Source organism: Octopus bimaculoides, chromosome 1 (genome assembly GCF_046866305.1).
Source record: "Octopus bimaculoides isolate indiv1 chromosome 1, ASM4686630v1, whole genome shotgun sequence".
In the NCBI taxonomy this organism is placed as follows: Eukaryota; Metazoa; Mollusca; class Cephalopoda; order Octopoda; family Octopodidae; genus Octopus; species Octopus bimaculoides.
Genome location: NC_142928.1, coordinates 161,117,654 through 161,135,716, shown reverse-complemented (window position 1 = coordinate 161,135,716; position 18,063 = coordinate 161,117,654). Strand labels below are relative to the sequence as shown.

Genomic DNA, 18,063 nt, shown 5'->3' with positions numbered 1-18,063 from the left:
CTGGCCTCAATTTTCAATAAAGTATCCTCCATATTAATTACTTTCTGAAATCAAGTTTTATATTCCTCAATGAAGTTTCCAATACACAAAAAAAACAGGTCAGCGTTGTAAGGAAATAGAAAACATAAGAAAGAGAAAGCAGAAGTTGTTTTCTGGCAGGCAAGTGTATCATCTCGTCACTAACAATATCCACCTTTCCTCCTTGTAACGTGATACCTTTGTAATGGTTGACTGGCCTCAATTTTCAATAAAGTATCCTCCATATTAATTACTTTCTGAAATCAAGCTTTATATTTAACAATGAAGTTTCCACTACTCAAAAGAGCAGGTCAGCATTGTAATCCTTTATGTTGGATTGTTATAATGCCCACTTTAGTATAGCAATATAGTTGTTAGACAAGTAAGACAGGACTAATCTATGACTGTCTACTTTGGACTCTCTCCTTATACTGACTAACATCACTTATTTATAGTGACTATCACATATCACTTGTCACGTGGGAGAGGTATACCATTATTACTATTATCCCCATAACAGATAGTCTTGACTGGAGTGCCTTTTGTCATAGGTCTTTCCAATTAGAGCTGATCTGTGATTAAACAACAACCACATTGTTCACTTTGAGCAAATGAGAAACGTCTTCTCTACATTCACATAGCAAATGGTTTGAATAAATGCTTATGTCATTTAATTACATCCGTCTACATTATGATTTCATATCTTTTCATTTCTTTAGGTTTAAAAAAATATCAGTAACACATGTAAGGATTTTCTATCAACTATATATGTTGTCTTGGCTTTATTACTCATAAAATAAAAACAACTTTTCAAGACTGATATTATTACAGTAATAATGGTTACAATAACTTTTAACCCTTTAGCATTCAGATTACTCTCTCAAATGCAATGCTTATTTATTCACATTGTTTTGAATTTATCATGCATTATCTTGTAGCTAAGATTTTCATATGATTGCTTACATTCAGAATGACATTGTAAGGTAGGTGTGAGATGCCAGTTTTAACATAAAACTAGTAAAATATTTAGGCTTGATATGACCAACTTGAATACTATGGGTTTATGACTTTTGGAAACAGCTTCCATGACTTTTGGAAACGTTTTTTCACACTCAAAGTTGCTGAGGCATGGAACAAACTACCTGCATCAGTTGTTAGTTGCCGAGACACTGCAGCCTTTAAAACTGCTACGTTTCCTGAAATTTGCCAACTCTACATTTGATATCCCTGCCTCCACACACATGCATATATGTATATCATGAGTCTTACACTATTCACTTTCCTGACTTTTGTACATAATTCTATGTACTGTACATGCAGCTTTGATGAGTTGTAGTGCACTTGAGCACTGTACACAATAATTTCATTATTATATTATACTAGAAATAACTGTCAAATTTCCCTCAAATATCAGTTTCTCTGTACCATCTTAAAAGTGAACATTTAATGATGTATTCCTGGGTTTTCTGTACACAGGAAAAAGATGAGTCCATCATGGCTGGAATGGCTTTGATCATAAGTCAGTTGAATCATAAGTCAACCGTAACATCAACCATATTGAAATAATATTAAGAAGAATGGTATGTGATTGTTTGACATGTGAGAAATCTTTCTCAAATCACATTCTACCATCATCAAAAAGTGCATATTATGTTATGGTTTGAATCATATGTTCTTAGGTTTCCTGCACATAGGGAAAATAGAAGATGGTCATAGTTGGAACCCTTTTGAACCAGCAGGATACCTGGTAGTAGACCAAAAATGAGGTCTACTAGATCAGAGTTGATATGGAGTTAAACAATAGCAACCATATTCAGATGAAGAAACAAGGAACCTCAGTGAAGTTCTTCAACTACTCTACAGTAGAAGTAGCAGCAAAATTTGTCAAATCCATCCATCCATCTTCTCCACTCACTATTCTGGGGAGGATCATAGCCGTAGAGGCATCAGGTACCTCCACCATGGGGGTCCTAAATCAAACAGCCATCATCACATTTTTCTGGCTGGATTCCCTAGTGACAAACCAAGACTATGAATACCATCCAACCATCTTGTTCTTGGTCTACACTTAGTCTTCTGCTAGTTGGCTAAGCTTAAAAAAACATCATGGAATTCTTTCTGATCAAATGAACACAAAAAAAGAGATAAAAAACAGAAACACATTTAAAAATGTAACCTTAGATACACTATGTAAAAAAAAAAAAATCAGAAAGGTCATGGTTAGAAATCCTTCAATGAAATACTAACTCAATCAAGGTTGACCAGAGGCTGACCAGTTAACGACTACAACATCAAACATTTTAAAATAGGTATTTCAAAAGTTTCTTGGAAAGAATAGTTTATGAAAAATTAAATCAGTTATACTCTACCACAGAATATTTTATCTATTTTATTTTATTATTTTTTTTAGTAACTCATCAGTTATCTGCTCAAACAGAGGTAGATGTTCAAGAGGTTTTTGCCGCTGCAATAAAATACCAGTATGTACTGTTTTATTCCAATCATCTATCTATATTAAATATCGTTAATATTTTGAATAATGTTATTTCTTAGATGAGTTTCTTATCTTTCTGTACAAGATTCTGTTAGACTCCTCTTAAAGTAGAAGTTAGGAATACAAAGTGAGTAAAAAGGGGGAAAACAAGAAACTAAAATTATGAGAAGCAAGTGTTAGTTGTGTGTGTGTGTGTATGTGTGTGTGTGAATGTGTGTGTATGTTTATGTCAGGTCTCTCTTATGGTGCTGTTAACATGTAACCCAGTACAACCTGTTGCGTAGTTGCCCCATCTCAACTAAGCCAGCAACATTGGTAAGGAGGGTGATTTACACTGGACACTTTGCAGAATGAAAAACAAAACCTGTCCAAAGCACAGTATATGAATTCAGTAGAGTCATTGGCCATCCAACAGCTGGGAGTGAGAGACCTCTAGCTTCTGTTTAGACATCTTTCTAGAAGAGGGAAATTTTGAAACAACAACCGCTTCATTATGAAGTTGAATATCTTGCTTGTTTCTGGACCACACACACACATACACACACACACACACACGCACACACATGCATGCAGGCACATATGCATGCATGCACGCACACACACACACACATACATACATACATACATACATACATATTGTTTCATAGTCAGTAATGAATGAAAAGTATATTCATTATTAGTTCAATATCAGCTTATTACATTCTTTCTCACAAATTGATTTTATAATTTAAATTCTTAATAGCAATGACATTTTGTTGATATTATTCTTTTATTCTTTTACTTGTTTCAGTCATTAGACTGGGCCATGCTGGGGCACCACATTGAAGAATTTTAGTTGAATAATTTGATGCCAGTTCATTTTTTACTGTTTAAGTCTGGTACTTATTCTTATTTCTTTACTGCCCACAAGGGGGACAAACAAGGACAGACAAACGGATTAAGTCGATTATATCGACCCCAGTGCGTAACTGGTACTTATTTAATTGACCCTGAAAGGATGAAAGGCAAAGTCGACCTCGGCGGAATTTGAACTCAGAACATAGCAGCAGACGAAATACTGCTAAGCATTTCGCCTGGCGTGCAAACGATTCTGCCAGCTCACCTGGTACTGATTCTATTGATCCATAACTTAGCTGACCTGCTAAGTTACGGAGATGTAAACACACCGATACTGGTTGTCAAGCAGTTTGTGGGTGGGGGAGACACAAACACAGGCACAAAGATACACATACATAGATATACACATGTACATATCATCATCATCATCGTCGTTTAACGTCCGCTTTCCATGCTAGCATGGGTTGGACGATTTGACTGAGGACTGGTGAAACCGGATGGCAACACCAGGCTCCAATCTAATTTGGCAGAGTTTCCACAACTGGATGCCCTTCCTAACGCCAACCACTCAGAGAGTGTAGTGGGTGCTTTTACGTGTCACCCGCACGAAAACGGCCACGCTCGAAATGGTGTCTTTTATGTGCCACCCGCACAAGCCAGTCCAGGGGCACTGGCAACGATCTCACTCGAAAATCCTACGGGAGCCAGTCAGGCGGTACTGGCAACGGCCACGCTCAAAATGGTGCATCTCATGTGCCACCCGCACAAGAGCCAGTCCAGGGGCACTGGCAACGATCTTACTTGGCTTGCCGGGTCTTCTCACGCACAGCACATTTCAAAAGGTCTCGGTCAGTAGTCATCGCCTCGGTGAGGCCCAATGTACGAAGGTCTTGCCTCACCACCTCAGCCCAGGTCTTCCTGGGCCTACCTCTTCCACGGGTTCCCTCAACTGTTAGGGTGTGGCACTTTTTCACGCAGCTATCCTCATCCATTCTCACCACATTTCCATACCAGCGCAATCGTCTCTCTTGCACACCACAACTGATGCTTCTAATGTTCAGCTTTTCTCTCAAGATACTTACACACTGACGGGTATTCACATTGACATTACACATCCAACGGAGCATACTGGCTTCATTCCTTGCGAGCTTACGTATGTCCTCAGCAGTTACAGCCCATGTTTCACTGCCATGTAGCATGGCTGTTCGTACGCATACGTCATACAGGCTGCCTTTTACTCTGAGTGAGAGTCCCTTTGTCGCCAGCAGGGGTAAGAGCTATCTAAACTTTGCCCAGGCTATTCTTATTCTAGCAGCTACACTTTCAGCGCACCCACCCCCACTACTAACTTGGTCGCCCAGATAGCGGAAGCTATCGACTACCTCTAGTTTTTCATATATATATATATATATATATATATATATATATATATATATATATATATATATATATACCCAATGGGCTTCTTTCAGTTTCACAAGGCTATAGTAGAAGACTATAGCCTTGTGAGTGGATTTGGTAGACTTTTTATTTCCAGTTCAAATTCCATTGAGATCGACTTTGCTTTTCATCCTCTCAGGGTCAATAAAAAAGTACCCATCAAGAACTGTGGTCAGTGTAATTGACTAGCCTACTCCTCTAAAGTGTCAGGTTTTGTGCCTATAGTAGGAAAAAAAAGCATCATTTCCTGAGATTCTTTTCCAGGATTTAAGAGAAATTCACCTCTTCAGCAAACTTATAGAAGCTGGAATTTCCTCCTCTTCATGCAGAATAAAAAAAGATTTCATCATTTCATAAAGTATATTAATGCAATTTATTGATCTATTTGCCTAAACATTTGTATTTCTTATATTAAATTTTAGAGAACTAATCAAGTATACACTGGAAAATATTGTGAATGCGATGATACCAACTGCCCTACTTCTAATGGAAAGATTTGTGGAGGTACATAATGTGGTAACAATATCTTTATTATTTCTGATATAATATTAAGGTGGTGAACTGGCAGAAACATTAGCATGCCGGGCGAAATGCATAGCAGTATTTTGTCTGTCTTTACGTTCTGAGTTCAAATTCCGCTGAGGTTGTCTTTGCCTTTCATCCTTTCAGGTTCGATAAATTAAGTACCAGTTGTGTACTGGAGTCGATCTAAAATACTGGCACCCTTCCCCAAAATTTCGGGCCTTGTGCCTAGAGTAAAAAGGATTATTTCTGACATAATATAGTCAATTTATAACCATTTGCTATTAACAAATAACATTACAAAGTGGACATGTATCATTTTCATCTCATTATTTGTTTGTCAAAGATGGCTGGTTTTTAAACACAGTCAAACTTAACTGGGCAAACTTATGATCAAAAGTATTTTGGTCCAGGACTTCATTTAATTTTTTAGTGTCTAAGATTACACTGTCCAATGTATCCTCCCTTGTTTAAGATTGTAGGATATAATCATTTGAGAAGGATTTACTTATTATTACTAGCAAGTGAAGTGATTATGTAAAGTGTCCTTTATTTGCTTATGTGTCTTGCTTTGTGTGAAAATACACCATATTTGTTATTTTTTAGTTTAGATTTTGTGGTATGATGTCAGTGTCTTGGGAGGCTGACCGGAAGGGCGAGTCGACCGGAAGGGGAAAAAAGGGCAGAGGGAGCCTCGATCGGGATTCGTGCCCTTTTCGAACGGGGCTGCGGTCAGGACAAGACGTGTTAAGCGACGGTCTAGGTTTGGGAGAGGCAGCTGCTATTCCTGGTGTTGTTTGGGTCGGGGCAAGCTTCAAGGATTGGATACCGCAAGACAGACTCGCAGTCGAGGAAAGGAAAACCGAGGTAAGGCGATTACATCTACTCGTACGCACACACCACAAGCTATTTCGGCCCCACGTGCAGAAATTCGCCGCGATGGCAGCCACCAAGATTAGGATCGCCAGCGATGTGATCAGGCCTTTTAATGGCGAAGGAGATGTGATGGCTTGGATACGAAAAATTAAGCTCGTTGCCAAGCTGTAAGGAATAAGTGATGTGGCGAGTCTCATGGCTCTATACTTGGAAGGGAGCGCCCTGACCCTCTACCTAGAAATGGACGAGGAAGAAAGATTAAGTGCAGAGAACGTCGAACGGAGGTTGAGGGAAGCGTATACGGAGAGCGAGTACGCTGCGTTCGTAAAACTAGGAACGATTAGATGGGGGGGGGGAGAACAGGTGGATGAGTACGCGTCGGAAGTGCGAAGACTGGCCACGCTGGCTGGGTCTACGGGAGAAGGCCTGGACAGAGCGGCACGGCTGGCGTTTGTAAATGGATTCCCCGACGACGTAGGGATCCGATTGCAGCAGTTGCCTGGCGGGAGAAAGATGGCGCTCAGCGAGCTAGATAGCGATGGCGGCGACAGAGGCGCGTTCCGACAGACGACAGCCTGAGAACGGCGTGAGGAAGCCTACCGAGCAACGACAGCGGCCGTTCTCGGGCCGGTGTTTCAAATGTCAGGGGCCGCACATGGCGAGGGAATGCGCCGAATCGGGGCCCGTCTGCTATCGATGCAGGAAGACTGGGCACATCGCCCGTGATTGCGACCAGGGAAACGACCGTGGGGAAGTTGCTGCCTCTCAAACTTTCCCCGCAACCAAGTAGAGGCGCTTGTGGAGGCGCTGCCCGTGGTCGAAGTCGAGGTCGAGGGGAAGAAGTTCAAGGCCCTCGTGGACACGGGTTGGACGACTACCCTCGTGACGCCAAGGGTGGCGAAGAAATTGGATGGGACTTGTAGCGTCCGGGCGGTCGACGGTAGAGAGATCCGTTGCAGGGCAGCTCCAGTCTGGAGATAGCGTTACCGAGCGCGGCGCTGAGGCTACGGGTGATCGTGATCGACTATGTGATAGACGGGGTTGATGTCGTGTTGGGGATGGACGCCATCAACCGTCTTGGTGGCGTTAGGATTGCAGGAGATGAGGTCACGTTCGGAAGCGTGGGGGCATCGTGCGCCGTGAGTCGGGACCGTCAGGGAGAGCAGAGCCCCGTCGAGGACAGCGCCGCTTACACCATCGAAGACAAAGATTTGCAGGCGGCGTTTGATGGTCGGAGGTGGACGATAGAGTGGCGATGGAAGGACGAGCCCCAACTACTAAAGAACAGGGTGAGCTGCTACCAGCATACGTTGAAAGGTCACGCCGGCGTCGAGTTCGACGAGGAGGTAGAGAGATGGATCAAGGAAGGAGTCCTTGTCCCGTGGAAAGAGAAGGTGGTGAGTGGAGTGCTGCCTCTGATGGCGGTGGTGCAGCCGACGAAAGGAAAAGTCAGACCGGTGCTGGATTTTAGGGAACTGAACGACCATATATCGTGTCACACGGGAGGCGAGGCAACGGACGTTTGCGGTGAGACGTTACGTGTGTGGAGACAGTCGACCAAGGCTGCGACGATCGTCGACTTGAAGTCGGCATATTTGCAGCTCCGTGTGAGTGACAAGCTGTGGGGATACCAGCTGGTGCGGTACAAGGGCCGGACGTACTGTTTAACCAGGCTGGGTTTCGGGCTGAATTCCGCTCCGAAAATTATGGCGGTGGTGCTCAAGTCCGTCCTAGGGAAAGAGGAGAGGATAAGGAAGGCCACCAGTTCCTACATCGACGACATTTTGGTTGACGAGACTGTAGTGCCAGCCACCGAGGTAGTGAGACACCTGGAGAGGTTCGGGCTGATTGCGAAGCCGCCTGAGTCGATGGTGGGGGGAGCTGCGCTGGGGCTGAAGCTACAAAAAGACAGATCGGGCGAGCTGGTGTTCCGGAGAGGAAACGAGATCCCAGAGCTGAGTTCCAGCGTCAGCAGGAGAGAGTTGTTCTCGGTTTGTGGGAAGTTGATCGGACACTATCCGATCGCTCATTGGTTGCGCATTGCATGTAGTTACATCAAGAGACGAGCAGAGGGGGAGAGTTGGAGTGACAAGGTAGGAGAGGCGACGGTGGCGATGATGCAGGAAATCCTGGAGAGAACGAGAGCGGAAGACCCGGTTAGAGGAAACTGGTATGTGCCCAAGACGGAGTGCGGGACGGTTTGGTGTGATGCTAGCAGTATAGCGATAGGGGTCGTGTTGGAGATCGAAGGTGCTGAGGTGGAGGATGCGGCCTGGCTACGGAAAGCGGATGACTTCAACCACATCAATGTCGCCGAACTAGATGCGGTGCTGAAAGGGGTGAACTTGGCCCTGAGATGGGGACTGCGCTCGATCGAGATCCGGACGGATTCGGCCACCGTGGTCGGCTGGGTAGGAACAGTAATTACCAGCGAGAAGAGAGTCCGGACGAAAGGTGCCGCGGAGATGTTGGTGAAACGCCGCCTAGGAGTTCTGGGAGAGCTGATCACCGAGTTCGGACTGAAGCTGAACGTGGTTTTCGTGCCTTCGGAAAGAAACAGGGCGGACGCACTGACCAGGGTGAAAAGGGCGTGGCTGGAGGAACCGGAGGAAGCAAGGAAAGGGATAGCGGCAGCGTGTCGGCTGGGTGACTCCGAACTGAAGGAGCTACATGCTATGCACCACTTGGGGGTGGATAGGACCCTGTATCTGGCGAAAATGGTTGATGCTGACGTCACTAGGAGAAACGTTAAGAAAGTGGTCGCGAAATGTGACAGATGCCAGTCCATTGACCCCGCCCCGGGTGGGCATGAGCAGGGGAACCTCTCAGTAGAGTGCAACTGGAGGAGACTGGCTGTGGATGTGACGCACTACCGTCAGGAAATGTATCTCAGCATGGTCGACTGCGGGCCGGTCCGGCTGGCCATTTGGAGGGAGCTGAGGACAGGCATTGCCGATGAGATTGGCCGCATTCTGAACGGGATATTCTTGGAGAGGGGTCCTGTGGAAGAACTGCTAATGGACAACGGGGCGGCGTTTCGTTCGGAAGCGTTGGGAGAGATGCTTGACCGGTGGAAGGTGCGACGATTATTTAGAGCGGCGCATAGGCTGAGTGGCAACGGAATCGTTGAGAGGCACCATCGGACGATCAAGGCCATGGCTGAAAGGGGGCACATTTCGCCCCTGGAAGCGGTCTACTGGTACAACATGTCTCCCCGATCCGGACAAGCGGAAGAGTCTGTGCCGCACAGAGCGGTGTTCAAATATGAATGGAGGCATCCCAGTAAGACGCCGGAGTTCTGCGAGGAAGAGAAGGGACCCGCCGGCGTGAAAGTAGGGGAGGAAGTTTGGGTCAAGCCGCCGAAGGCACGCTGCACATCACAATGGGGCAGGGGAACAGTGACAGTGGTCAATTCCAGAAACAATGTATCTGTGGATGGAATGCCGCGTCACGTGCTGGATCTGCGCAGGATAGCCACTTCGTCGGATGAAGAGTGCGATGGAAACGAGCCACCTAGCTTGAGAAGATCTCGACGTGTAGGGCGCCTGCCCGGTTGGATGGCGGACTTCGAATTGGAGTAGGGGTGAACGTGATATTTAAGATCAGGGTGGCGTGTGGTATGACGTCAGTGTCTGGGGAGGCTGACCGGAAGGGCGAGTCGACTGGAAGGGGAAAAAGGGCAGAGGGAGCCTCGATCGGGATTCGTGCCCTTTTCGAACGGGGTTGTGGTCAGGACAAGACGTGTTAAGCGACGGTCTAGGTTTGGGAGAGGCAGCTGCTATTCCTGGTGTACTTTGGGTCGGGGCAAGCTTCTCTCCCAACGCTTCCGAACGAAACGCCGCCCCGTTGTCCATTAGCAGTTCTTCCACAGGACCCCTCTCCAAGAATATCCCGTTCAGAATGCGGGCAATCTCATCGGCAATGCCTGTCCTCAGCTCCCTCCAAATGGCCAGCCGGCCTGGCACACGCCACAGATTTAAGTAAAAATAGAGTAGGTCACATTTAATGCATAACTTATACATTGAGAGGACAATGGCTTACATTTTTATTCTTAAAGTGTTCTGGCAGATTCAAAGAAATCGAATATAGGCGTAGGAGTGGCTGCGTGGTAAGTAGCTTGCTTACCAACCGCATAGTTCTGGGTTCAGTGGGCAAGTGTCTTCTACTATAGCCTCGGGCCGACCAAAGCCTTGTGAGTGGATTTGGTAGACAGAAACTGAAAGAAGCCCGTCGTATGTATCATCATCATCATCATCATCATCGTCGTTTAACGTCCGCTTTCCATGCTAGCATGGGTTGGATGATTTGACTGAGGACTGGTGAAACCAGATGACTACACCAGGCTCCAATCTGATTTGGTAGAGTTTCTACAGCTGGATGCCCTTCCTAATGCCAACCACTCAGAGAGTGTAGTGGGTGTTTTTTAGGTGCCACTGGCACGAAGGCCAGTCAGGCGGTACTGGCAACGGCCACGCTCAAAATGGTGTATTTTATGTGCCACCCGCACAAGAGCCAGTCCAGGGGCACTGGCAACGATCTCGCTTGAAAGTCCTTACACATGCTGCGGGCACAAGTGCCAGAAAGGCGACGCTGGGCACAGGTTCCATCCCGATTTTGCTTTCGCTTGCCCCAATAAGTCTTCGCAAATATATATATATATATATATATATATATATATGTATATATATACATATATGTAAGTGTGTGTATATGTTTGTACCCCTAACATCACTTGACAACCGATGCTGGTGTGTTTACATCCCTGTAACTTAGTGGTTCAGCAAGAGAGACTGATGGAATAAGTACTAGGCTTACAAAAAATAAGTCCTGGGATCGATTTGCTCGACTAAAGGCAGTGCTCCAGCATGGCCACAGTTAAATGACTGAAACAAGTAAAAGAGTAAAAAAGTATGCTAATTGCTGTTGTATTTCATCATAAGAGAACAACTTTTCCTTTAATATGAAAGCGTGTTCATAACATACATGATTCATTAGCATAAGGGGACTGAAGGTCACCCACTGTTTTGATATCATTGAGTCTTGTCTGTTAAAGGCATGTCAGACTAATGTATCTTGTTTATAACTCCAGTAAACAAATTGTTGCTGATGCATACTGATATCTGCAAACCAGTAATAATCATGATAAGCCCAGCAAATAGTAATGAAACGATCTCAAAGTAAATCTTACAGGAAAATAGATACTGCACTTGCATGCAAAACAAAATTATCAAAAATTATTTAGGAAAATACAAAGAAAATACAATGAAACTATGATACAAAATATAAGGTGTTATGGTTTTATGTCTTTTAGGGAGAAACCATGGAAATTGTAAATGTGGAAAATGCCATTGCCAACAGTCATATAGTGGGGAAGCATGTGATGTTGATCAAGCTAATCAAAACTGCTTATCATCAAATGGAGTAAGTAGAATTTATAATATTGTTTATTATAAAATATTCTTCATATATATAAGAAAGATAGAATGCCAGACTAAATGCTTCTTAGTATTTAGTCACCTTTACATACAAGGAGACAGCAAATTGGCAGATTCATTAAAGCATCAGATAGAATGCCTTGCAATTTTATTCTAGCACTCTGTGCTCAGAGTTCAAATTCCACTCAGGCCAATTTTGACTGTTTGTCAGGCTTCATTAACCCTTTTGTAACTGTATATCTCTTAGATACATTTCCTTTATTTCAATAAATTCTGAAAATGATGACGAATTTAGTGAAATAATTGTGTTGTTATCAAACAGGTATTTGGAATATATATTCACATGAAATTTCAGTAGAAGGTTATAATTTATATTCCTTTTAAAACGGTAAATTTTACTGTAGAACTGAGAGTAATTTTGGATGGGTTGAGTCTAGAACAGAGGATTGGCTTGTATTTATAAAAGATCCTGTCTGATATCAACCCATCTGAAACTGCCCCTAATCCTATAATACATATTTTGTTTTAAAGTGATTTTGATTAAAACCTTCCATCAAAATTTTCATACCAATTCATGTTCCAAACACAAGATTAATAATGACAAAATTATTTTAATAAATTCCTTATTGCTTTCAAAATTAATTGAAATATAAACTGTATTTCAGCAGAAATATTGCAAGAAAAGGGTTAAATATGCTGCATTACAGTAACTGTTTTCAAACTTCTTATTCTGATGGTAATACCTATGATGATACTAGTCCCTTGGATGATATCAGTGTTGAGAGACTTGCTTGCATGAGCAGTTTCTATAAAAATAAACCTTGCTCAGGCCTGCACCTTATAAGGAAACTTTTTGGGTACAGATCCACTGTCTCACAAGACATATCAAGGCTCAAGATATATTCTTAATACAATTATTTCAAATCCATTATTGCTGATGTAAGTCTTCGCTCCACAAAGGTCAATAAATTCACTGTCACTCATAAACTAATCAACAAATACTTTCTCTGACAATTTATAATCATGTGCATATGTAAGAAGTCATTGTTAAGATTCTTTTTGTAATAATTGTCAATCATTACCTTCTCTTCATAACTATATCTTTAATCATATAAAATTATTTTCACAATACTTTATAGCAACTGTGCAGTGGACATGGAAACTGTATTGGAAATCGGTGCCAATGTGAATCACCATATTTTGGCAAATTCTGTCAAAAGACACAGGTTTGTAAATGAAGAAAAATTTTTGATTACTTATATTGAAAATAATTGCAAGATGCCATGCTGGAAATCTATAAAGCCCACACGGATATATTCTACCATGATGACTGTGTCACCTTCATTAATTTCTATGAAGAACATCTAAATATATGTCTGGAGGATACAATGTTTAAATGATTAATATACAGAACAAGTAGATTTGAAGATACACTACTTGTAGGATGTATGTATGGAAGCAGAATTGCAATGCTTATAAGGTGCTTGTAATTTGAGAGAGCCATGTTTTTTCCAATAATGAACACATGTATTAATGGAATTGTTCTTCATTAGCCTCTTTATCATTAAAATATATAGTTGTTATCATACCTGGAAAATGCTTAATGGCACCAAGGTCAACTTTGCCTTCTATCCTTTCAGAGTTGATAAAATAAGTTTCATTTGAGCACTGAAGTCAGTGTAATTAACTTGCCTCCTATACGAAATTGCTGGCCACGTGCCAAAAATTTGAAATTATCATTAAACTATATAGCATAAGGTAGCAAACTAATGGAATTGTTAGCATGTTGGAAAAAATACTTAGAGGCATTTCTTTTGGCTTGACATACTGAGTTCAAATGCTGTTAAGTTAGACTTTGCCTTTTATCCTTTCAGGGGTTAATAAAATAAGTACCAGTTGAGTATTGGGGTTGAGGTTACTGACTTCTCCGTCCCCTCAAAATTTCTGGGCTTGTGCCAAAATTTAGAAAGAATTATTAAAATATAGAGTGTTTATGTCAAGAATTTAGAAACTTTGAGAGAACATGAAATAATTCATTTTTAATAGTTGAACTGTTGATAATGCAATTAAAATGTAGTGGGTAAATACTGGGTTTTAAATCTCTTTGGGTTGCAAAAGTCAAAGATTGTCATGTTTACAGATATGAGTTTAAATCCCACAAGCAGCCTTCAACTTTTCCTACCTGAAGGGTTTTTTTTACCCAATATTTGCTATTTATTCATAGCTTTATCTACTTTGATTTCAACCTATTAAAACAGAAAATATATAGTTCTATATTTTAGAGATGAGGAATTCTGTACATTATTCACATTATTTATATTAGACGGATATGTGTCCTCATTTTTTTTGTTGTTACCACAACGTTTCGGCTGATTTACTCTCCAGCCTTCATCAGGATGTCCACGGGTATATAGTGTAATGGTTAAGAGTGTGGGCTACTAACTCCAAGATTCTAAGTTCAATTTCAGGTAGTGCCTTGAATAAATAATAATAACAGTAACATCAGCAAAAAATACCTTAGGAATGAGAACCTAGGGTTGGGTTCAAAATTTTACCTGATGTAGGCTGGAGAGTAAATCAGCCAAAATGTTGTGGTAACAACAAAGAAGATGAGGACACATATCTGTCCAATGTAAATAATGTAAATAATGTAGAAAATATATAGTATTCAGTATCAAAGTCCTTTGCTATATACTGCCATGTTTTCATAGAAAATACAATGTCGAATGTATTTAGTGACAGAGCAATATTAATATTTTTAATAAAATGGTAATATGAATTTAGGCTGTTTTTGTTACTTAGCCAAGGTCAACTTTGTTCCAGCAGCTCTTTGATCAAAGCAGTCTAGTCATGGCCATCACATCTTGTGTTGCTATCTTGCATTTTACTATCTAATGTGTGACCTATTTAAAAAAAATAATCGAGGTAATTTCATGAAGATTTAGATACTATTTTTAGCAGGTTCCTCAACCACGTAGAGAAGTCATTCTCAACCAAGGTTCATATACCCTTAGGGGTCCATATAAGATTTTGTTGTCAAAATTTCATCATCATCATCATCATTGTTTAATGTCCGCCTTCCATGCTAGCATGGGTTGGACGATTTGACTGAGGACTGGTGAAACCGGATGGCAACACCAGGCTCCAATCTAATTTGGCAGAGTTTCTACAGTTGGATGCCCTTCCTAACGCCAACCACTCAGAGAGTGTAGTGGGTGCTTTTACGTGTCACCCGCACGAAAACGGCCACGCTCGAAATGGTGTCTTTTATGTGCCACCCGCACAAGAGCCAGTCCAGGGGCACTGGCAACGATCTCGCTCGAAAAACCTCATGTGTCACTCGCACAAGAGCCAGTCCATGGGCACTGGCAACGATCTCGCACGAAAGATATCATGTGTCGCCCGCACATGAGCCAGTCCAGGGGCACTGGCAACGATCCCGCTCGAAAGATTTCATGTGTCGCCTTTGACTGCAATAAATTGATTTTATAGAAAATATCTTATATACAAAATATCTTTATTTTTTATATAATTCTTAATAATATTTCATTATTAAAATATAGTAGGATGCTTTTTATATACATTGATTAGCTATGGAAGTCTAGTAAAGTAAAAATTGGAATCAAAGGGGTCCTTAGACAAAAAAATGGTTGAAAACCACTGATGTAGTGGCTCACTCAGTGATTCATTAGAATGAACTTAGATTTATGCAGAATGAATTATTTTCTTTGCCTTTGTATTTTTTATTTTATTTATTTATTTTTTTCCTGTTTCCACTGAAAACATTTGAAATAAGCCTCGTAATGTTTTCTTTATAAAAGCAATACCTCTTATATTAAATCAAAACCTTTACCTTTTAGGAATCTAGAAGTAGTGAGAATTCAGGTTGTAAACAGAGGTAAGAAAATCTCATTGTAAATTTTCTATCATAGAGTATGACTAAATAAGAACATTCATTTTGTTGTTTTTAGTTATATATGTCTGTGTATATATATCTGTATGTGTGTGTTTTTGTTTAAATATATATATCATGCATATGTATATCTATCTATCTATCTACCTATCAGGCAGCTTTTAAGCTCTTACATAGCTTGTAAGCAACTAACCCCGAATGGGAAGATCTGCAAACACATCTCTGACTTGTTTTGGAGAATTTGTTGCAATTGCTTTCTCCAGAGTCATATCCCAATGATGATCACATTCGTTGCTAACAATCATGTAAAGAAAATTACCGAAAAGAATTGCAGTAATGAAAACATAGGAATCCCAAATTTCAGGATTGTAGGACCAGATTCGGCTTGGAATGATTTTAATTTACTCATGGAGTCAGCCTGATTCCAAAATGGTTCTAGGATTAAAGTTGAAAAAGTGTGACACACTGACACACCGACATTCACATTTATCATATTTGATATGTTTAATTTGGGGAAACTATTTCAATTCAAATGTATTTTATATATATATATGTGTGTGTGTGTGTGTATGTATATGTGTGTGTGTGTATGTATATGTGTGTGTGTGTATGTATATGTGTGTGTGTGTATGTATATATATATATATATATATATATATATATATATATATATATATATATATATATATGTATTAAAATATTATTGTAAAATCTGGTAATTAGTCATATATCAATTAATATCGATTAATTATCAGTAGGCCAGCACATCTAAAGAATCAAAGAGATTCAGAAATATTATCTGCAATCTCAGGGGATTAAGGTACATTTTAAAAAATAACGTCGACCACTAACGTGGACAATTGATGCGCTAGAAATAGATCACATCTTGTGTCTATTAAAACCTAAATTGTTCTCAACATGAAATATAGCAGCATACCAAAAACGTGAGCGGGCAAGACATATGTATGTATGTATGTATTTATGAAAAAGAAGAATGAAAATGCTACCTTCTTGAAATCAGGTACATTTTAATTTTCTTTATATAAATACATTAAAAGAAGAATATTTTAGTTTTGTTTTACATGTTTCAGTTTTTGAAAAAACCTTATCAAAAATATGTACTAAAATGGAATATGTAGAGAGAAAAGAGCTATTAATAAAATAAAATTAAAATTAAAATTAAAATAAACATTCATAGTTTACTGTCCTTTTTTCTGCAAGTAATTTCGATTACTGTATGTGACTGCAAATGACTACTATCTGTGATGGTAAATTAAGTAGTGTGGTCAAGACTTGTTTTCTATAAGAGTGACTGTAGCTGTCGAGTAACTAGCAGCAGTAATAATAATAGTCGTCATGGGGAAGTTGTTCCCCCTGGGGTTTTAATAGAAATCGGGTTCTTCAACCCCTTATCTTTACTTCTTATGAATAACTTGCATATCCATATATCCATATATATATATACACATACACATACATATATATATACTCACCCATATGTACATATACATATATATACACATACAGATACATACACACTCTCGTGCATATATATATATATATATATATATATATATATATATATACACACATAAACATACATACACATACACACATATATATGCACACACACATACACACACATGCATATATATACACATATACATACATAAACACATACACATATATACACACATACATATATACATACATATACATACATATGTGTGCGAGTTTAAAGAATTTAGACTCGGTTGATATTTTCTTATGAAATGCATTTCCTTGCTAATGCGTTTATCTTGGCTAGCATTGTCTTTGCATTTGTATAATGGAAATGTTGTGAATTTGGGAAATTTGTTGGATGCCCATTCATCGATGTGCTGGTTGACAGGTATTTTCCTGTATTCCGGAATTCTAATTTGAGATTCGTGCACCACCATCGGTGCACAAATCTCAAATGAATTCCAGAATACAGGAAAATATCTCTCAGCCAGCACATCGATGAATGTGCATCCAACAAATTTCCAGCATGGCCACTGAAAGAAATTACTGAAACAAGTAAAAGAATAAAAGAAGTATACATATTTTGCATTTGATGTATTTATTATGTTTAATATATTTAATGTGTCTTATCTGTTTATTTGTATAATTGCCTCTATAACTGCTAAACTCAATCCCTCTCTTATAGTCATTCTTTACTGTGTGGGATGATTCCCTGTAAAGACATTCAAGTTTAAGTCTGAATCTTTTGAGCACTATTAGGTCTCTTCTATACAGTGTCTTTGGATCTCATCTGTGAACTATACATACATACATGATGATGGCCGTCCACTCGTGACCGAGGAAGACCATTGCCGACTTTCAGAAACATTGTGCGCGCTAGGACTAACTTATATTTTGCATTTGCGGCTCTGTTGGTGGCTAATGAGCCCTGCTCTTGACAAGCATACACGACTGTACATACCACATACATGTACATACATACGTGTATATACATACATACATACATACATACAGACAGACAGACA

The 18,063-nt window shown here is 40.4% G+C and overlaps 1 protein-coding gene across 1 annotated transcript in view; it reads left to right on the top strand.

The window, feature by feature from the left end:
- The window catches only part of LOC106884407 (uncharacterized), a 108,006-nt gene that overhangs the window by 57,282 nt on the left and 32,661 nt on the right, over window positions 1-18,063 (top strand). Inside the window, exons 22-26 of the mRNA XM_089361707.1 lie at window positions 2,429-2,498; window positions 5,212-5,293; window positions 11,499-11,608; window positions 12,762-12,848; window positions 15,483-15,520. Coding sequence (XP_089217833.1) covers window positions 2,429-2,498; window positions 5,212-5,293; window positions 11,499-11,608; window positions 12,762-12,848; window positions 15,483-15,520 — 387 coding nt within the window. The remainder of the gene's footprint in view (window positions 1-2,428; window positions 2,499-5,211; window positions 5,294-11,498; window positions 11,609-12,761; window positions 12,849-15,482; window positions 15,521-18,063) is intronic.